This window comes from Camellia sinensis, chromosome 2 (assembly GCF_055761805.1).
Source record: "Camellia sinensis isolate YWXY chromosome 2, ASM5576180v1, whole genome shotgun sequence".
NCBI lineage: Eukaryota > Viridiplantae > Streptophyta > Magnoliopsida > Ericales > Theaceae > Camellia > Camellia sinensis.
Window position 1 is genome coordinate 14,706,638 of NC_138962.1, and position 22,446 is coordinate 14,729,083.

The 22,446-nt window shown below is 33.3% G+C and overlaps 2 protein-coding genes across 3 annotated transcripts; both read left to right on the top strand.

The window, feature by feature from the left end:
* Positions 1–9,805: 9,805 nt before the first annotated feature.
* On the top strand, positions 9,806–21,032 carry LOC145819852 (cucurbitadienol 11-hydroxylase-like). 2 transcript variants are annotated; one of them, XM_082913767.1, is made up of 9 exons: positions 9,806–10,260; positions 10,347–10,659; positions 10,775–10,927; positions 11,029–11,277; positions 11,410–11,499; positions 11,597–11,675; positions 11,777–11,883; positions 12,077–12,204; positions 12,320–12,652. In XM_082913767.1, exons 1-9 carry the CDS (start codon positions 10,046–10,048, stop codon positions 12,411–12,413), a joined length of 1,428 nt encoding a protein of 475 aa, XP_082769893.1. In that variant the 5' UTR covers positions 9,806–10,045; the 3' UTR covers positions 12,414–12,652. The 2 variants fall into 2 exon arrangements, with proteins under 2 accessions (XP_082769893.1, XP_082769894.1); XM_082913768.1 differs by lacking the exons at positions 11,777–11,883; positions 12,077–12,204; positions 12,320–12,652 and adding exons at positions 20,150–20,256; positions 20,450–20,577; positions 20,693–21,032 and having other exon boundaries at positions 9,808–10,260.
* Positions 17,800–19,234, top strand: LOC145819853 (uncharacterized). The gene is made up of 2 exons (XM_082913769.1): positions 17,800–18,272; positions 18,401–19,234. The coding sequence occupies exons 1-2, from the start codon at positions 17,889–17,891 to the stop codon at positions 18,890–18,892; spliced, it is 876 nt and encodes a 291-aa protein (XP_082769895.1). The 5' UTR covers positions 17,800–17,888; the 3' UTR covers positions 18,893–19,234.
* Positions 21,033–22,446: the final 1,414 nt, after the last annotated feature.

Here is a 22,446-nt window from a genome sequence, read left to right on the forward strand (position 1 = left end):
TTGTATGAATTTTGGAAGAGGCCGGGAGCCTTCGTATAAATTTTGCAAATGTGGAGGTGTCATGCAAAAGGTGGCAAATGTGGGGGTGTCATGTAGAATGTGGCAATACCTAAACCCAAGTGGGTAGGATAGGCCTGAAAATCCATTAATTTTATGTTTAACGGTTATGCACAATAAAATAGTGCATGTCGGTTTTCTTGTGGAAGAATCTGACATTCAGATTTACACAAGATTACAATCATGGAATTGAGGAAACGATTTTCATGAGGAAAGAGATAAGCCTAGAAGATGTAAATAGACTAGGACTTTAAAGTTCTTCTATCTAATCTTTTTACACCTATATGGTGGCTAGTAAGACTAAAAGCTTATTTTAAGTTGTGATTTCTCTAGAAAGCAGTTATTAAATTAACTTGATCTTGCAGAGGTAGTAATCCTTGGGATGCAAGTGAACGAAAGACATGCTTGTTATCAAAGGATACCGGCGAAGAGAAGGCTTAGATTACTTTGATACGTGATCACTAGTTATGGTGAGTGTGATTGCAATTGTACAAAGCCTAGAGATACATCAAGATGGATGCTCAGATAGCTTTCTTATATGAAGATTTAGTTGAATAAATCTTTATTGATCAACCCGAAAGGGTTTTTAGCTCCAGAGCAAGGTGGGAAAATCTGTAAGTTTCTCAAATTGTTGTATGGTTTGAAGTAAGCCCCTAAGCAATGGCATGAGAAGTTTCACAACACTATGTTGTCGAATGGATTTAGCATCAACGAATCTGACAAATGTGTATATGGCAAAAACACTGATAGAGGTTATGTCATTTTGTGTCTATACGTTGATGACAGACTCATTGTTGGTAGTAATGATGAGATATTCAAAAATACCAAGAAGTTGTTAAACTCTAAGTTTGACATGAAAGATATAGGCCTTATAGATGTGATTACCAGAACATCTGGTAGTATTGTACTTTCTCATTCTCATTATATTGATAAAATATTTAAGAAATTTAGTAAATCAAATATAAGTGTGTCGAGGACATCGGTAGACTTGAGTCTACATTTGGCCGAGAATAATGGCGAGAGTGTATTTCAATTAAAATATTCTGGGTCATTGAAAGTTTAAAGTATCTGATGAGGTGTACAAGGTCATGTATAGCCTCCTTAGTAAGCAGGCTAAGTAGATACACAAGTAATTCTAACGCCTATCTTTAAAGGGCGTTTGTGCAAGTACTAAGGTACTTACAATGAAGTCGGGATTATGGGTTGCATTATCCCAGATATCTGGTTATATTAGAAGGGTACAGTGACGTCACCTAGATATCTGATATAAAGACTACAAATCCATTAGTGGATTTGTTTTCACTGTTGGAGGTGCAACTATGTCTTGGAAATCTTCTAAGCAGATGTGTATTATGAGATCAATGATGGAATCGGAATTCAGTGATTTAGATAAAGCTACTGAAATAGCTAAATGACTTTGCCGTTTTCTTGAGGATATTCCATATTGATTGAAACTTGTACTAGTAATTTTGTATACTTTGCGACAACCAATCAAGTATTGGTAGGGCACAAAGTAATATGTATAATGGAAGGTCTAGACATTTTCGTTGAAGACATAATTCCATACGACGACTACTCTCGTGTGTTGTCACTATAGGCTATATACAGTTTGAGGACAATATTACAGATCTGTTAACCTAAGGGTTAAATTGAGAGTTAGTAAGGAGTCGTCAAGAGGAATGGGGTCATGGCCTTTAGCGAATGTTATCGGAATGGAAAACCCAACCTAGTTGATTGGAAATCCTAAGATTTAGGTTCAAAGGGACAACCTAATTGTGTGTAATAGATGACTCACTGTGGAAGTACATCCTCCTGCCCATTCATTTATACAGTGAAACCCTGTGGGGTGGAAGGTTAAGCTGATGCTTTTAATGACCTAAGTGCTGTGAATAGTCAACCGTGGGATAACGAGATACCTTATGTAGGTCACCTATGTGAGTGCGAAGTGGAGCCGCTTTTTTAAGAATTGACAAAGCTGAATTCTTTAAAAACACTCACTAAACCAAGCTAGTGTTCTAGGGCCAAACTGGACACACTAGTGAGAACAAGAACAATGGTTGGAGAAACTTCTGTGTGAGGTCTATTGTCTCGATTTACACAAACGGCAGAACAATTCAAGACATCACGTTCACTGGTCAGCTAGTAAATTCGATAGGTTTTTACTGCGAAAGGTTCAAGGCCAACAACTACCTTTTCTATGTGCTCTCTCTCTTAGTGTTTGTTGTTAAGCGTTGTTCGTTTTTCTTTATTTGGCCAATTTTATTCATATGGAGAATTGTTGAAAAATAATGGTTTTTCGACAACTTTAATTCGAAATTAAAGTGGGACCCAACCGCCGGTTGAGGTGGGTTTGAGTGGTTTTATATTCTCTTAAGTGAGAAGATTGCAATACAAAAATAATGAGTCGAAACCATTAAGTTGTGAATAAGAATTGTCTCATAAAGTGAGTATCAATAAAGTTGGGCTTATACTCAGTCTTGGTTTGGATTGGGCTTAGACTTGTACTTGTGCATGTGCTGGGTTTGGTCTTAGATTTAGAGTTAGACCTAATCTTGAGCTTTGGGCTGAGCTATGTTGGGTCTAGTTTGTACATGTGTTTAAGATTGAGCTTGGATCGTGTTGTGAGCCAACACCAGTATCTATTTTGCAATCCATCTAGTTTAATTCTCAAAACTTATACAATATATATACATTATGATTTATATAATGGTTTTGGAGTTTTGAACCTTTGTAACTCTGGCCCTGATGGCTAGAGTTGATGACATTTGATGACCCCATTGATGTTAGCTTTCATGGCTAAGACTCTCCTCTACTAGTGTAAATAAAGGTCTTTCTCCTCCAACTTAGTAGGTTATTTTAGAGAGGTTTTGTAATGAAAAATGAGACGATATTTTGACATAAAAAGTTGGAGATGGTTTTTTACTTTAGAGAAAATTTTTCCTATCTTTTTTTGTTAGCCTCTTCTTTGGTTCTTGTTAGAGAGAGTGCGTCCATTGTCAAGTTCGCCGAAACTATTTAGAAGGTACTTCTGTATTAGCTGGTTTCGACCATCGTATCTTCGGAGACAGACGCCAGCATACCTCCAACATCCATCGGGAGGCAGTGGATCTGTTTTAAGAAAACTGTCTAGTGCAGTCTTCAGTTTGCTTCTTTTCTTATTATTTGTTCTTAAATTTTTTAATATTTAGTTTACAAATGAGTTCTAATTTTTAGTTAGCTATGTTAATAATTTGTTCTATTAGTAATGTAATCTAATTCATTTATGTGTTTTTAGTTATGTCATTTATTTTGTATTTCATCCTTTTAATAAAATTTTATTTTGTTATTTCTATTTATTTTATTTTATATATATATATTTTTTATATTATTATAAAAAAATATCAACAACCTCATGTTTATGCTGTCAACTAAGCTCTATCAATTAATAATCTTTTTGCGCCTCTGTACTTCAAAATTTAAGCTACGAGACATTTTCCTTTAATATGCCTTCATTCAGCAATTAAATTTTCCTTGGGCAAAGCGTCTCCTTTGGAAATTATATTATATGCTCTTTTATTGTTTTGTTTTAACTTTAATTTTTTAAAAACTAATTTATAGTGTCTTTACCATTAAAATAATAAAAATAAAAGAAATTTGACATCTTCTTTGACTATGCCAAATTTGACATTGCTCAAGACATGCTTATTGCCAACTCAATTTTGCAACCCCTAATGACCATTCAAGTGAAGATGCTCTAAATAATTAAATAGAAGTATGTAAAATCATGTAGACTTTTGTACAAAAAATTATTAAGAGCCTCAAATTGTCATATGATATTATTTACATAGTGCTTCTTACAAATGAAAAATCGTAAAACATATCAAGATTATTTCTCGGATAAATTGCGACAGTAGTTTCTGTACTTTAGTCCCTATGTCATTTTGGTACTTGTGTTTTCAATTGGCTCGATTTTAATAATGAATTTATGAGTTTGTTTTAATTTGATTCAATTGATTATAGCTCTTAGCATTTTTTTTTTTGTTTTTTTATGAAAAATATCCATAGTAATGGCATGTGATATTTTTTAGAGTAAAATTATAAATTTACTAATCTCAGTGAATTAACCTCAACTAATTCAGTAATTATTTTCAGTTAAAATTATTAATGACATTATCAATTTGACTAAATTGACACAAAATTTAAAATTAAAGGTCAAAATTGTGTCAAGTAAAAATGGAGGGACCAAAATAACATAAAGGGCAAAATATATGGACTACTAGTATAATTTATCTTTATTTCTTTACTTTTATCTAGTTAACAAATGTGGATTAACACATGAACAATGAGACATGATGCGGCACAACTACTTGTAGGGACATATTTTTAAGGCTGTCCACGTGGCCAAAGTGGTTGCCGAAGTGCAATCATATCGGAATTCGGGATATTTGGATAAAGGACAAGAGTTTTAAATGACATCAAGCTACCTATTTGGGCAGAGATGAGATTTTTGAGGGAATCTTAATCTGAATAGTGTGAGTTGTGTTATCCTTATAAAGGATAGAGCCCCATGAAGTAAGACTTCTATGGGAAGTTAGACACTAATCATTATATAAAGAGGGCACTCCATGGGTCTAAGGTATGTTCTAAACTAGTGTTATTTTGTACCGATATCTTTGAGAGATAAGTGACTAACTTGATCGTTAGAGTGCCCCAAAGTGAACGAGCCACCGCGGTATTCTCATTTTCTTGTGCGCAGGTGCTTGGTTCAATCTATTTTGCCACATGCTCTCCAACTAAATTCTTTATTTGGTTATGAGGTTGGAAACCAACACTCACACTACTAAATTATTACCCTTTTCATACTAGGGTTAAGTGCCCAATGTAGTCTTAATCCTCCGTCACAAGGAAAAATAATTTAACGTCCTTTGGGTTCACTTACTCTAGAGGCTACTCCATTCACCCAATTAGTTTTTTTGGTTAAAAAATTTTAATATGGTAAGTCAGGGCTTGAGTGGTCTCTAGTGAGTCAAGTCTCCACATAAATCTATTTTTTTGTCACCTACGTAGTCTATCAGGCTTCATATATGGGGAAGTGTTTGATTTTTCCTACATCGTCTCTCTAAGCCAGCCAAACCTAGTTAATATACTTTGAGTTTGATGTTTTAACATGATATTAGAGTTAAGAATTGGTTGATCTCCAATGGGTTAAGCTTCGCCCCAAGTGCTACCGAGCTTCATATAAAGGGGAGTGTTAGATTTGTCCCACATTATCTTTGTAAGCCATCAAGAATTGAGTGGCTTTCGTGGGTGAAGTCTCTGCCCAAGTATATTTTCTTGCCTCTCATCTCTTTTATTACCTTCACATGTTACCGAGTTGAATTGAATGTGCAAGGTAGACACTTCCACATCATCTCCTTAAATAACTCCATTTTACTTAATGTTTTGGCATTTAATTTCGGCCAAATGAATTACTACTCATTTGATTTTTGCTGGCATTGGCTATAGTACATTTAATGAATTTTTTTTTCATTAAACGAGTATAAAATTGAGTATACCTGAGACAAAAGTGAAGAAAAAAAACCAAATTTAGCCTATTTCCTATCAAAATGCATGCATCATTAGTTGACAAGAGAATGCATGCAGCATCAAAATGCCTATTTCCTATCAAAATGCATGCATCATCAAAATGCCTATTTCCTATCAAAATGCATCCCTCCACAAATTTGTGTAGAGAAAAGAAAAGACAAGAGAAAGAATTTATGAAAAAATTTGGTTCCTTTGTCATTATTCTATTTTATTGGTAAATATGTTACAAATTTTTTTCCCCCGCAAATCGCTTCACAAATTTAATATTTAGAGATGGCTTAAGTCAATGTAATAAGGCGGACTACAAACTTAAAATACCGAGTGGTTCTTCTATTAAGTCAAAGTGTGCATATATTTGCATATTATTTAACGTTGTTTAAATTGTTTTATGAAATTTCCAACTTACAACATTTGATGCAGCAGATAATATTGTATGATTGTCTTCTGTGTATATGTTTATAATATATTCTCGTGTTAGTTCTTCAACACTAATATTCAAGCTTTCCTTGATTTTTTATGAATTGATCATTGGATGGTAATCTTGAGATCAAAACTGCTTGTTCAATTGTTTTTTTTTTTTTTTTTTAAAAAGAAAAAAAAAACTATCATTGAGTATTAAAATATGACTTTTGAAGCCACCACCAAGTGGTCAAACTTGGCGGGTAGAATTATTAAATAATTTTTTAAAAAAATATATGATGGGCAGATCTGTAATTTTTAATATTTGTGCTACATCAATTTTAATGTGGAGCATCTAAATGCATCCTAAAAATATTATTGGAAACTCTATTCTCAAATTTGATTTTTATTCTTATTTTCTTAACACCTCAACCAATTCCGTGTGGAGGGGTTGGGTGCCTCTTGGAGGTGATGGTGACCCTCACTAAAAGAAATTAAAATTTTAGAAATCAAAATTTAAGGGTAAAATTATTTTTTATGAACTAAATATTTTTGTTACAAAAAATATCGTTATTATATTTTTAGCAACGAAAATTAAACATTAGTGATGAATTGTTATTCTTTTGGGACCAAATTTTTTGTCTCAAAAAATAAATCATTTTGAGATCAAATTATTTTGTCTTAAAAGTCTATTTATTAGTGACATTTTTAAAATTTTGTCGCTAAAAGTCTTGTTTTTGACTTTTCGAAACGATCTTTTAGTGATTATCCTCATAATAATAGAAATTGATCCCTAAATATCATTTGTAACAAAATTTTCATTTTTAGAAATCAAAACATATGATTTTTAAAACTCTTATATGTTGTAGTGTGTGTTCGCAAGGGAAGAAGATAATGACTGAGAATAGATGCAAACAGAAATGAATTTAAAGATTTTTATCCTTATTGATAATTTGACTTAGGACTGTAATGTTATGAAAAAAATTATCAAATTTTTGGTGTCCAACAAATTTTTTGATTTGTATTTAGAGACTACTATTTTAAGGAAAAATTATACTTTGCACCCTTATACTTTGCACCGAATTCAACTTTAGCCCTAGATATGAAATCATGACAATCAACATTCGGCACTTCTGGTCAAATCCTATTTTGGTCCCTATAAAATTGTAACAGTCAACTCCCTGCACTTTTGGTCAAATCTAACTTTGGTCTCTACACAAGTATCACTGTCCCTATTCTGTTACTCCATTATTTAAATCTTAAATAGAATCCTCTTATGTGACAAGAATATGACTACAAAATAAAGGTTCGAGAGGAAAATTATCCCTTTTTCCCACCAACACATACATGCTTATCACGTGAGAGTTATATAATAAAATATACATATGTTCGTATATTGAAAATTGAAACGAAAATGTAAGAAAATAGAGCTTTTGAAATCAAAAAGTTACTCTTACACTTGTCTATCTGTGAAGAAAAAGAATAGATAGAAAAGTGTGTTACTGTGAAAAACAAAATTAAGTGATTCCAATTGATGCAAAATTATAGTTCATCTTCTTAATCATTCACAATATATGCTTTATTTTAGCTTAATACAGTCATAATTTGATGTAAATTTTAAGACAAAGTGTATATTGGTGGAAAATGAGGATGATTTTTCTCTCTTATCATCTTTTCGTAGTCATATATTTGTTATATGACTGCATTCTGTTGACACTTGTATAATAGGGGTGAGCATGATCCGGATTGGACCGGATTGGGGTAAAACCAGGACCAATCCGTTATTTACGGTTCCTGAAAAATTGGAACCAATCCAATCCGTTTAAATCATGGAACCAATCCGAACCAATCCATTTAAATACGGATTGGATCGGTTTAGGACCACGGATTCACATAATTAAATAACAAAAAAAAAAATATATATATATATATAACACTTTAATTTCATAAAAATATAAACATAGCGCTATATCAGTTCCATAATAGCAACATGTTTTTCTATAATAGTGACATACTGTTCTTGAATTTAAACAACCATAAGAAAATACAAACAAAAGTAATAAAATAAGATATTATACGGTTTTAGGTTTGAGTTTAAATTTTATATAGAATAAGAGAAGATACTATAGGAGATGATGTATAATAAAAATATAGACTATTTGTATACGGTCCGGATCGGTTCCAATCCGGAACCGTGGGGTTCAATCCGGAACCAATCCGTGGACTACGGATTTTTAATTCTTCAATCCGAAACCGAACCGTGGATTCAAAAAACCAATCCAAACCTATCGGATTGGACTGGACTGGATCGGATTACGGATTTCACGGATTCCTTGCTCAGCCCTATTGTATAACAACCAAAATGGGATTTGACCACAAATATATAGAGTTGACTGTCATGATTTCATATGTAGAGACCAAAGTAAGATTTGACCAATAGTATAGGGGATTGATTGTCATGATTTTATATGTAAAGACCAAAGCGAAATTTGGTATAAAATGTAGAGGTATAAAGTATAATTTACTATTTTAATGTGTGAATCAAAAGTTGTGGGGCTCTTCTCAGGTGAAAAAATTTGAGTTCCATTCCTAACTTCTCCCAAAATCTATATTTGGTAATTACTTTATAAATGCGAAATGTGACAATTACATGTATTGAGAAGTTCGGATGAAATTTCCAACACTTCCGTAATAATAAATAAAAGAAAAAAGAAGAACTATAAATGAATTTGATCTTCTTCATTTTATTTTATAATATTACAAGACACTATTAAAATTCAAAATTAATAACCTATACACCACATCATTATAAATTTCAAGCTTCACAAAGCTACTTTCTTAATTTAGATTTAAAATTTATTAACTTAAATTTTACATAATAGTTGATCATGTAATACGAATACGGAATCTATTACATTCCCAATCATCCAAACTATCGTTCAATCTCGCTTCCGTAATTTCCTTCCTTTCCTAGTTCATCTCCCACTATATTTAATATAGTTTTTTTGTTGTCAATTTTGACTCTCCTTGTCTGACCATTCAAATGGCTGGCGAAAGACTCAATAAAACAAACTCACTAAACTCCAATTAATATCAAGTCCAACCTGCCACCCTGCCAATTCATTAATAACATGCCTGGCTTACCTCCATTTCACCATCTAAATTGGTGAGTTCAGCCTGATCTATTAAACTCATTTTTGGTCATTTTTTAATAATTTAAACTGTTCATATTTTAAGATTTGTTGAGTACATTATTCTTGTAAAAAATTATGTCAATTGGATAACGGATACTATTTTTTTGGATTACTTTTTTATGAACTACTAATTTTTTGACTGTCCATTTTTTTCTAAACAAAAGTGATCCAAATACATAGTATTCGTTATCCGATCGACATGATTTTTTACAATAATAATATACTCAATAAATTTTAAAATGTGAATGTTTCTGATTATCAAAAAACTGCCCAAAAGTGAGTTTATTGGACTGAATTAAACCAGATTATCACAGATCTAAAGTGGAGACCATCCGAACCCTAATAAAATATATCGCAAATAAGAGTGAGCTGATATTTTTCTCCCACTAATTCAATCATTTAGTTGTATTGCCATAGTATGACATATTTCTCATTAGTTGGTAATATTATCATAAAGTATGACTTATTATAATTCTTTATTTTAAATAAAAAATATAAAATTTGATTCATAATTATAAAAATATCATTATCATATATTTTTGATTTTTTTCCTTTATAAAAGAATTTATTTGTAAACTATTTTATTTACTCTACTAAGCAAGAGCTAGCTCCACGAAATCCATTTATTTAATTTTGAATAAATTAATGGGAGTGACACATGCAATTATAGGTTGGTACTTGTGTACCCGTTGACTAGTTCCATCCATCCATGCTAAAACTATAAATTGACGATCATTCTACATACAACTTCCAACAAAAAGAAGAAGAGCACTCGGGATATATTTATTTCGACCCTTTTCTTCTCCTTTGCGCATCAACAATTCAAAAACATGTTGTCTATCGGAGTAGCATTGAGCACGGTTGTGGTGGCATTGGCTACCATATTCATGACTCACTGGGTTCGCAAATGGAGGAACCCCAAATGTGAAAATGGTGTTCTTCCCCCTGGTTCCATGGGATTCCCTCTCATCGGAGAGACCATTCAGCTTCTTATTCCCAACCGATCTTTAGAACTCCATCCCTTCATTTCTAAGCGAGTTCAGAGGTATATATAATTTGCCAAACCAGTTTTATAATTTAAGTGTAATAATTTGTTTTTTTTTTTTTTTTGATTATATGTTGTGGGTGCAGATATGGATCGGTGTTCCGAACTAATGTTGCCGGTAAACAGGTTGTTATAACAACCGACCCGAAATTCAATCATTACATCATTACAGAAGAAGGGAAATCCGTAGAATTGTGGTATTTGGACACGTTTTCGAGCATGTTGCCCATATTTGCAGTAGGCTCTGTTCAGAAGTACATTAGAAGCATAACTTTGACACACTTTGGAGTTGAGGGCATCAGAGTAAATTTGCTACCACAAGTTGAGCAACTCATTCAGAAAACTCTTCGTAATTGGTCCACCAAGCCAATTGTTGATGTCAAGCATGATGCTACTTGTGTACGTCAAAACAAAATTCTCCCAACTAATTAATTTCATCTCTGCTTCATTATTTATCTTTGTACTTTCTGGTGTTTGCTGATAACATGTATATGTCTTTGTTCGGACATTGCAGATGATTTTTGATTTCACCTTGAAGCAATTGTATGGCTATGATTGGGAAAAATCATCAGAGATGCGTCTTAGTGACAAGTTTTCCAGTTTATTGCATGGTCTATTGTCCCTTCCTTTGGACATTCCTGGCACTACTTTCCACCAATGCGTCAAGGTAATTACTCACCTAAAAAACAAAAAAACTAAACTTGTTCTTGAAGATATATGTATATACTGATATAGTTGCCAATTTTTTTTTTTTTTTTTGGTATTTAGGACCGCAAGGAATTATTAAGCATGTTGAAGGATATCGTACAACAGAGAATCGATTCCGATAACAAGTTTAGAGGAGACTTCCTTGACAAAGCAATGGAAGACATGAAAACTGAGAAGTTCTTGACGGCCGAATTCCTATCCAATTTGATGTTTGGAGTTTTATTTGGAAACTTTGAGCCAATCTCTTCGGTTATACTATTGACTTTGAAGTTTCTCTCAGAGTATCCTTCAATATTAGAGGAGCTAACAGTACGTTCGCAAACCTACAATTTAATTAACTAACAAATGTTGATCGGTTTTTCAGTCTTGGTTGAACAATGAAAGACTACTCTTCTGCATATATAATTATGACATTAATTAGCGATCATTCAATTTTGTCAGGTTGAAAACGAGACAATCATTAAAAACAGAGCAAATCCAGATTCTCCACTCTCCTGGGAAGAATATAAATCAATGACTTTTACACTAAGTGTACGTTTTTGTCTTTTACCAGTAAAGGAATAATTAATTAGAATTTTTATCTCTACTTTACTAATGATGTGTATGTCTTGTTATTATAAAATTGCAGGTTGTGAATGAAGTTCTAAGGTTGGGAAATGTAGCACCAGGACTGTTGAGAAAAGTAACAAAAGATATCAAATTCAATGGTAAGGACTATAATTGTATCACAATGCCACTAATCAGCTTCATCAAAATATGACCTACAAATAATTGAAATTGAAATGTCTATTGGTTAAAAACTCAACAGGAAATACAGTTCCAGCTGGCTGGAACATTTTGATTGTTACTTCTGCTCATCAATTGAACCCAGAAGCCTTTAAGGATCCAGTTAAATTCAATCCATCACGCTGGAAGGTGCATGCCGATTCATATCTTGAGCTTATACAATTTTCTTTCCTTTTTTGTCTCCACGAAGGGATGACTTGAGAGTGTTGTAAATTTTTACTTATTAGTTGTTTTAATCTAATGTTTAATAGTGAGATTTGATCATTAAAAGAAGCCATTGACAAGTACTAATTTTGCTCCTTAATTATTGGATGATGTATAGGACCTTGATCCAAGTGTTATATCAAAGAATTTTATGCCATTTGGAGGAGGGGTGAGACAATGCGCAGGTGCAGATTACGCTAGGGCGTTTGTCTGCACTTTTCTCCATGTATTGGTCACCAAGTATAGGTAATTTTTTCTTTCTTTTTTCCTGTGTTTTCTCGAGTTTGTCAACAAAAGAGTAGTCAATGTTTGTTTAGTTGGTTGGTTTTAACTTAATTTATATTTTTCTTTTGAAAAACAGTTGGACAAAAATTAGGGGAGGAAAAATCGTTCGAAGACCCATTTTGGACTTTGTAGATGGGGTTCATATTAAACTCACAGAAAAGAACGACTGATATCTAATGAAGATCAGCTGCCGTGGACTCAAACATAACAAGCTTTTCTATATATCTTTCAACTAAGAAATTTTGTTATATGCTTTATTTGTTTTTTTTGTTTTTTTGCTGTTGTGTTATTCAAGTTGTAACTAGAGCTTTGGAACAGCTACCTCATGTTTGTGCTGTCAACTATACTCATATGAGTTAACAATCTTTCTTCCTTTGTACTTTAATATACAAATGAATGCTTTGTTCAACCCCGAATGTGCACTCTTATTTTTGTATTCTTCTTGTTGGCCGTCATTGAGCCACTAATTTATGTGTCATCTGGAATTGCCACAGTTGTGCTTCGACAAATAATAAATTACAAAATATACTAAAGTTATTCATTATCTTATAATTGTTGGAATAATCTTTTGTGTACAATAAATAAATTGAAACAAATCAAACAAATAAAATAAATTACGTACCAAATTTATTTTTTACCGAACCGAATGAATATTTAAAAGATCAAGTCGAGTATGTGACAATTTGTCCTTAAGACAGATTCGCCCCACTACGGTACTTACGGTTAAGTGACGTCTATCTCTCAGAATACAATGACATTCACAAATTGTAGTAGCACTCCAAATAATTTGTTCGGCGAACAAAAACCTGTGTTCTTACTCTCTGATTTTTTTCCTAAAATTAATATGAAGATTATATCATGCAATAGAGCAAAAGTAGAAGGAAAATGAAGAATTTTGGATTCAAAAAAATGCTGGAACAGATTTGGTTTTATAGACCCGAACAGGTGTTCAATTCAAATTGGAACAGATATGGAACAAGTGCACTGTTTTGAACAGATATAGTTTGAATCTCAAACAAATAATTGCTGGAACTGCTACAATTAAATAAACTGTCCAGATTTTGAATCTGTTCGGGTTCCAACAGGTCAGAAAACTGTTTGAATTTGTTCGGAAAATTCTGTAGGGAATTCAGACTAAAAAAGTCAAATTTTCGACAAAAAATTAATTCCAATTTTGGCACAAAATTGGAATTTAATTTCATTAAGAATTTTTGAAAAAAATTCAAATAAATTTTATCCAAAAAATTAATATTAGAACCGACCCGACCCACAACCCACACCCGCGCCCCCGCTTGGCACTGTTCGGCTCGGCCGGCCGGTTGAACGGACGGCGGCAGCGCGCTTGTGGATTATTAATCCGTGGGCCCAACTATCCTATGTTGTTTTTAATAATTTGGTTTAGGATTATTAATCCAATGGATAATTAATCCAACAAATTTGTTGGATTATTAGTAATGGGGTAGGGGTGGGATTATATATCCTGAATTGGGAAATAAAGTAAAAAGACTTTTTTACCCTCACTATATACGCAGAAATGTAAGCCAAATCATATCATTTCTATCCAGCAAAGACTCAACAACTTTGCTGAGAGATCTCCACCTTCGTGAAGGATCTCCACCTTCGTGAAGATCTCCATCTCGGTGTGCCGATTTCAACCTTCGTTCGCCGGAAAATTCACCGTCAGCACTGAAAAACTCTCATTACCGGTGAGATTATCATCTTCGCCATTTATTTTTCCAGATTTTTATCTATTTCAACAATTAATTTTACATGTTTGGTTCAAAATTTATGATAAATCATCATTGTCAGAATTTATGAGATGTATTTGTATATATACATAGATCTATGTAGTTGTAACAATGTTTTGATGGTTTTGGTATATTATATACTAGATCTCTGTTTGATTCGATTGTTAAAATTCTGCCCACCATGTGTTTGATTCTATGTTCAAGTGAGAACTCATCATAAACAATTGGAACATGCTTATGAAAATTGTTGTGATCCATTAAATGCTTACTGGTGAGGAAAAAAAAGGAGTAAGTAGATCATTGTTAAGGTGGATATTTGTGAATGTTCTTCTTGTAGCAAGTAAAAATGTTCAAATTCACTTTTGATTGAGAGTTGACATGTACTAAACATTCATAGATTTGAACATCATTCCCCAGCTTCCATTCATAGATTTGAAGACCAACTCTTCAGCAGACATTGCTCAATAAAGCCCAAAATCAAATAAAAGTCTACATTATGCACATAAAATAAAATATAAAAAAAAAGGTCCACATGTTTCATAATCGATGATTTTGCTTTGTACAGACAAATTTTACTGTAACTGTACATGATTTCATAGCTTGCATCCAAGCAATCAATCATTTAGTAAGTTCTACAAGCAGTGATTATTAGTGTTGCTACTTTTGAAGAAAATTTCTTCCATAATATGTCTTTGGACTACATATTCAGGCCCACAAAAAGAAAGAAAAAAAGAAAGAAGAAGAAAAGGTAGAAAATATAGTATCTGAAAGCATTTTGTAGTTTTGGATAGCTTTTAAATAACTTCTACTACGTTTTTATTAGCATTGTGGTATCTACTGCATCATGTATAGGATCACCTTCAACTCTTCAAAATAACATGATTGCTAGTAACCAAATTTGGACTTCTAAAACAATTCCACTTCATAATGAATGCTTTTTTCCCAAGTATATAATTAGATCAGCAAATGAATCAATAGTTCATGAACAGATCAAGCTCAAAAGTCTGCACCTCACTGAAACTCAGCATGAAAATGTTTATAAACCAAACTCAAGCCTAACTTTCAAACTAGATTATTAAAGCTGAGCTCAAACGGAGGTGAACTCGAGTTGGTTAAGCTTGGCTCGGATATATTTGTTGCTTAATATATCAGCTTCAGTCCTGTCACATTTTCTCCTTAGCATTATATGACAGTAAAATAAGGATCAAAAAAGTATTGATGTAAAAGTAATAATTTCAGGCTATTAATACATTAACTAAAACCAAAACCATTAACTAAAACCAATAACATAATTTTAATATTTCAGTTCTCCACAGAGGTGCTCTGGCAAGTTCACATTGATAAAATTCAGTACATTATTTCACACAATAGGTATATATTTATGGGACCTCGGAATTGATTTGTTGAGAGAGAGAGAGAGACTCGTGCACCACAGCAATGGAATCATCCTGGGTGATTTTTGTCCTTGCTCCAATGGTTGCTCTTTACTCTGGGAATTAGGTCATCTTTGCCCACATTTTGGGCATATTGGCTGTGGGCATCCATTGGTACACTTTTATCCCTTCAAAATCCCCATCCCGTTGTTCAGGTCAAATTTGATGTGATTACCAATTTTGCAGAGAAAATTGTGAATGTAATTAAATTCAAAACATTCCTTTTCTTGAGATATGCAGAGAGCCACTTTACCATAGAAGGTAGTTCGTGTATATATAGACATACAAAAATATTCACAACATAGAGAACTTAATGAGAGTTTATAGAAGCTTCACTTCTTCAGCTCTGGAAGAGAAAGACAATGGCTAACTCTAACACAAACACAAACAGCAGTACATTACTGATTTTTTGTTGTTTTGACTCACTCTGGCCATTTCATTGAATGATTGCATACAACATATTAGGGTAATCTCTTCCAGTTCATGGCAAAGTGCTGGCCATTGATTATGCCTAGTGGTTGTGGTGATACTGGACTTGTGTGGTAAAAAATCTTTGCATAAGAAAAAAATTGTAATCATATTGAATGTGTTTAGATTTGAATTAATGCAATCTTTTGGGAACTCTTTCAGTACCCATCAGAAATACATGTAGTTCTAATCTCTTACATTAACTAGATCTGATGTGTTAGTTGAAGCATTTGTAGATGGACAATAATGAATGCTCGGACAGTACGATGGACCTATTTGAAGCATTTGTAGCACTCCAAGAAGTTGTGTCATCTATTAACTATGTATGTGGTGTGTACATTATTGTACTACAAGTTGCCTTGGAGAGGTACCAATCTAGGTTGGATATTAAAAGATCACCACATCCCTTCCAAGCACAATTAGACTATTTGAATAGATTGGTGAAGGATAGCGATATTGATTGTCATGAACAACTCCGAGTGAATAGGCATACCTTCATGTGTTTTTGTACACTTGTTCGAAGCGTGGGATTATCTGATTCCAAATATGTCCTCTTAGAGGAGAAAGTTGCAATGTTCTTAAATGTGATTGCACACGACTATAAGAATCGCAACATCAAGTTCAATTTCATGCGGTCTGGGCAAACAGTTAGTCAGTATTTTAACGATGTCCTGAAGGCTATTTTACGCTTACAAGGTGTCTTACTTAAGACACCAGAGCCAATAACTGCAAATTGCACAGATGATAGATGGAGGTGTTTTCAGGTATTACATAGTTTAATTTCATTTAGATTTTAGGCAAACACTAACATATTTAAAATGAATAACCTTATTTTATTTTGATCTTTGGTAGAATTGTCTTGGAGCTCTAGATGGAACTTATGTTAGGGTTCGTGTTCTTGCAATAGATAAGCCAAGATATAGAACACGGAAGGGTGAAATTGCTACTAATGTCTTGGGTGTTTGTTCCCAAGACATGCAATTCATTTATGTGTTGTCTGGATGGGAAGGGTCAGCTTCAGATTCTAGGGTACTTAGAGATGCTGTGAATAGACCAAATGGTTTGAAGGTGCCGACGGGTAAGAATCTATATAGTTAATTGATGTAATCTTAATTGCCCAATTTTTAAAGTACTTATACATATGAAACCCATACTTGTTTTCAGGTTTCTACTATCTTGTAGATGCGGGTTACACTAATGGAGAGGGTTTCTTAGCGCCGTATAGAGGGCAACGCTATCACCTCTCTACATGGAGAGAAGGGGGTATCCCAGTGAATCCTGAGGAGTTCTTCAACATGAAGTACTCTGCTGCTCGTAACGTTATTGAAAGGTGTTTTGGGTTACTCAAGATTAGGTGGGCAATACTAAGAACTGCTTCGTACTACCCAATCAAGACCCAGGGTCGTATTATTACTGCATGTTGCCTTCTCCACAACCTCATCAGACGTGAAATGCCAGTGGATCCATTTGAGTTCGAGTTAAATAACACTCCTATACCTCAACCTGATTTAGGAGAAGAGTTCATCAATACAGTAGAACCATCAAATCAATGGAGTGATTGGAGGGATACATTGGCAAACATAATGTTTAATGAATGGCAAGCAAATAGAGGAGTTGTTGGAAATCCTCCGTAGTTGAGATAGTTTATTTAAATATTTTATTTGTAATGATGAGAATCTTGTCTATTTTCATAATTGAAAAATATGTAATGAGAATCTTACGTAGTTGAGATGGATTTATTTTTCAAGCTAATCAATTTTATTTGTTTTAATCTTTATTTCATGGAGAACCATTTATTGCTTTCATGATTGCATAATAATATCTATATTTTAGGTAGATTGAGTAGTTGTTTAATATCAAGAGTGCTATTTTATATATATATATAGTTCATGCACAATTTTCAATCATATTTTTACCTTGTCTTCCATACTTGTATTTTGTATATTAGAATGAGCTATTAAATCAATAATATGTGTTGTACATCATTATTATAGGCATGGATAGTGTTGCTACCAGTCATTCTCGAAAGAAAAGTAAGGGGAAGGCAGATGCTGGTTCAATTGGGAGTCGTAGGATTTGGACGAAGAGGGAGAAGTTGTTTCTCATAAGTGCAATGAGAGATTTGTGTAATAATCCTAAATGGAAGGTTGACAATGGGCAATTTAAGTCGGGGTTTTATGGCGAACTTGAGAAGAGAATTATCATGGCTTTTCCTGGAAGTGACCTTCGTGCTTGTCCTCACATTGAGTCAAAGATAAAAATTTGGAGGAAACACTATGGCCTTTTGTATGAAATGACTAAGCTTAGCGGGTTTGGATGGAATGACACTGAGAAGATGGTTCTTGTTGACAGTGATGATGTTTGGGAAAACTTTGTTTGGGTAAGTTTTTTTCTTCTATTTTTTAGTGTTCATCTCATCATAATTACTAGATATCTTATTCATCTTCATTTCAATTTTATCTCATTTAGCATACTTGAATGTCCTTTCTTTCTTTTGAACTTGTGTAGAGACAACCAAGTGCGAGTTCTATGCGAAACAAGTCATTTCCATATTATGAAGATTGGCTTGTTCTCTTTGGCAAAGACAGAGCCACTGGTGAGTTAGCGGAAGATCCTGCAGATGCAGTTGAAGCAATTGTTGTGGAGGAAGCCATGGGGGAGAAGGGTGATGGTTCTCCAGCTAAGCAATTCAATGTTGCTGACTTCGAGTGTTCAATGTCTACAAATGGAAATGCATCCAACTCTTCTACCTTTAGCAAGGGAGGAACAAAAAGAGCGAGGACTACTGAAGGAATCGCAAGTAATATTGCTACAATGACAGAGACACTTGGCTCTTTTTTGGACAAAACGGACACTAGATTGGGTGAGATTGTTAAAAGGATTGGATATCAACATGACTTATCCCAAGCTAGGAGGAGTGTCAATGCTGAACTTCTGAAGCTCCCCCTTACATCAACTCAAAGGTTGACAGCAGGTTCTCTCATTGTCAAAGATGCTTAGCGAGTTGACTTCTTTTTCAGTCTCTCCGATGCTGACAAATTAGAGTGGGTATGTCTTTTGTTGGGAGGGCACGTATGAGTACACATGTTGGGGATAGTGGTTTATTCGACACAATAGAATATATAATAGTATTTGATAATGTGGGAATTTAGTTGTGTAGAAGATATTGGAGATGCTATATTTCTAGCTTACGCACATCACTGTTCTACAAACTATTGTGAACATTGTTTTTCTTAGTTTAATATTGAACTTGAGTTGATTGGTGGATCAAAAAAACAAAAAACATAATCTGTTACGTGTGGTCTTGATGGGTGAATCAAACATAATCTGTGTTTAGACAAATCTATGTTCAAACATAATTTTGCATGTGTACTTTTAGGCCATGTTTGCATGTGTTTAATTACCATTTTGTGTGGGTGGGTGGGTTGGTGGTGGTCATGTTTGGTTTGGTTTTTATGAACTTGTTTTAAAATTAATTTGGTGAAAGAAATTTTAAAAAAAAAATTAAAACACTTATTATTAAATCTATATAATTTTATATTTTAGAAGGCCAAAAATAATTTTTATAAATTTTAAAATATTTTTTTATATTTATTTTATCAAATTTGTTTAGATATTTTTTTAAAAAAAAATTAAAAAACAAACCAAACATGGCCTTTGTATTTTGTATTTTAATTTTTCTTTTATTTATTTATTTATAATTTTTTTCAAAATCACATTTATGAAGAAATTTTGATAAAGTAAAAATTATGAAGAAACATTGATGGAGGGTAAGATTGGAAAATAAAATAAATATAGTTGTAATCCTACATTTATAAGTTTCTTATCCCATGCAAATCAAACAATGGACAAGAGGATAATTTCTCCTATTAATCCAATTGGATAATTAATACCACACTAATCTAATAGGATTATTAATACTTCACTATTAGTCTTGTGAAATCAAACATGGCATAAGTGTACGTTTATATGATCATCCCAATCTGTTTTGTCTTTTACCAGTAAAGGAATAATTAATTAGAATTTTTATCTCTACTTTACAAATGATGTGTATGTCTTGTTATTATAAAATTGCAGGTTGTGAATGAAGTTCTAAGGTTGGGAAATGTAGCACCAGGACTGTTGAGAAAAGTAACAAAAGATATCAAATTCAATGGTAAGGACTATAATTGTATCACAATGCCACTAATCAGCTTCATCAAAATATGACCTACAAATAATTGAAATTGAAATGTCTATTGGTTAAAAACTCAACAGGATATACAGTTCCAGCTGGCTGGAACATTTTGATTGTTACTTCTGCTCATCAATTGAACCCAGAAGCCTTTAAGGATCCAGTTAAATTCAATCCATCACGCTGGAAGGTGCATGCCGATTTATATCTTGAGCTTATACAATTTTCTTTCCTTTTTTGTCTCCACGAAGGGATGACTTGAGAGTGTTGTAAATTTTTACTTATTAGTTGTTTTAATCTAATGTTTAATAGTGAGATTTGATCATTAAAAGAAGCCATTGACAAGTACTAATTTTGCTCCTTAATTATTGGATGATGTATAGGACCTTGATCCAAGTGTTATATCAAAGAATTTTATGCCATTTGGAGGAGGGGTGAGACAATGCGCAGGTGCAGATTACGCTAGGGCGTTTGTCTGCACTTTTCTCCATGTATTGGTCACCAAGTATAAGTAATTTTTTCTTTCTTTTTTCCTGTGTTTTCTCGAGTTTGTCAACAAAAGAGTAGTCAATGTTTGTTTAGTTGGTTGGTTTTAACTTAATTTATATTTTTCTTTTGAAAAACAGTTGGACAAAAATTAGGGGAGGAAAAATCGTTCGAAGACCCATTTTGGACTTTGTAGATGGGGTTCATATTAAACTCACAGAAAAGAACGACTGATATCTGATGAAGATCAGCTGTCGTGGACTCAAACATAACAAGCTTTTCTATATATCTTTCAACTAAGAAATTTTGTTATATGCTTTATTTGTTTTTTTTGTTTTTTTGCTGTTGTGTTATTCAAGTTGTAACTAGAGCTTTGGAACAGCTACCTCATGTTTGTGCTGTCAACTATACTCATATGAGTTAACAATCTTTCTTCCTTTGTACTTTAATATACAAATGAATGCTTTGTTCAACCCCGAATGTGCACTCTTATTTTTGTATTCTTCTTGTTGGCCTTCATTAAGCCACTAATTTATGTGTCATCTGGAATTGCCACCGTTGTGCTTCGACAAATAATAAATTACAAAATATACTAAAGTTATTCATTATCTTATAATTGTTGGAATAATCTTTTGTGTACAATAAATAAATTGAAACAAATCAAACAAATAAAATAAATTACGTACCAAATTTATTTTTTACCGAACCGAATGAATATTTAAAAGATCAAGTCGAGTATGTGACAATTTGTCCTTAAGACAGATTCGCCCCACTACGGTACTTACGGTTAAGTGACGTCTATCTCTCAGAATACAATGATATTCACAAATTGTAGTAGCACTCCAAATAATTTGTTCGGCGAACAAAAACCTGTGTTTTTACTCTTTGATTTTTTTCCTAAAATTAATATGAAGATTATATCATGCAATAGAGCAAAAGTAGAAGAAAAATGAAGAATTTTGGATTCAAAAAAATGCTGGAACAGATTTGGTTTTATAGACCCGAACAGGTGTTCAATTCAAATTGGAACAGATATGGAACAAGTGCACTGTTTTGAACAGATATAGTTTGAATTTCAAACAAATAATTGCTGGAACTGCTACAGTTAAATAAACTGTCCAGATTTTGAATCTGTTCGGGTTCCAACAGGTCAGAAAACTGTTTGAATCTGTTCGGAAAATTCTGTAGGGAATTCAGACTAAAAAAGTCAAATTTTCGACAGAAAATTAATTCCAATTTTGGCACAAAATTGGAATTTAATTTCATTAAGAATTTCTGAAAAAAATTCAAATAAATTTTATCCAAAAAATTAATATTAGAACCGACCCGACCCACAACCCACACCCGCGCCCTCGCCTGGCACTGTTCGGCTCGGCCGGCCGGTTGAACGGACGGCGGCAGCGTGCTTCTGTGATGGTTTGAGCTAAGGTTCACACTGTCCATAACTCCTCATTTCTACAAACTTGTGGTGCCCCTTGGGGGCCCAACCCAGGTTAGTACACCAAGAGTTTATATACCCACAGAAGCTCTTTTAAAGTTTTAATGTGGGACAATCTATTTCAAGAAAACTCACATTTAATTCTTTAAATGTCCATTCCACGAACTCGAAAACGAAGTCAAGTTCCCATTCACCTATAAATGGTTTTGACGTACCGTTTTCACCGTGTGACTTGTCATGCGGCAAGGAACACGTCACCTCTTCAGACCCACCCCAAAAGACATTTGGGACTCACTCAATTTTGGGCTCAAAGTTAGCCCAAAATAAGCCTTATAAAACTAAATTTTCCAACAATCCCCCACATGAATGGAATTTGATGGAGAGAAAATGCAACAACATGATCTAATTACAAAGAGTACAGAAATTGAAAATATTCTGCAAAGAATAGGTAACTTT

Coding starts and splice junctions, on each gene's coding strand:
- LOC145819852 (XM_082913767.1), top strand. CDS start 10,046: ATGTTGTCTATCGGAGTAGCATTGAGCACGGTTGTGGTGGCATTGGCT. Junction 10,261..10,346: donor ATTTCTAAGCGAGTTCAGAG/GTATATATAATT, acceptor TTGTGGGTGCAG/ATATGGATCGGTGTTCCGAA. Junction 12,205..12,319: donor GTATTGGTCACCAAGTATAG/GTAATTTTTTCT, acceptor TTTGAAAAACAG/TTGGACAAAAATTAGGGGAG.
- LOC145819853 (XM_082913769.1), top strand. CDS start 17,889: ATGGATAGTGTTGCTACCAGTCATTCTCGAAAGAAAAGTAAGGGGAAG. Junction 18,273..18,400: donor TTTGGGAAAACTTTGTTTGG/GTAAGTTTTTTT, acceptor GAACTTGTGTAG/AGACAACCAAGTGCGAGTTC.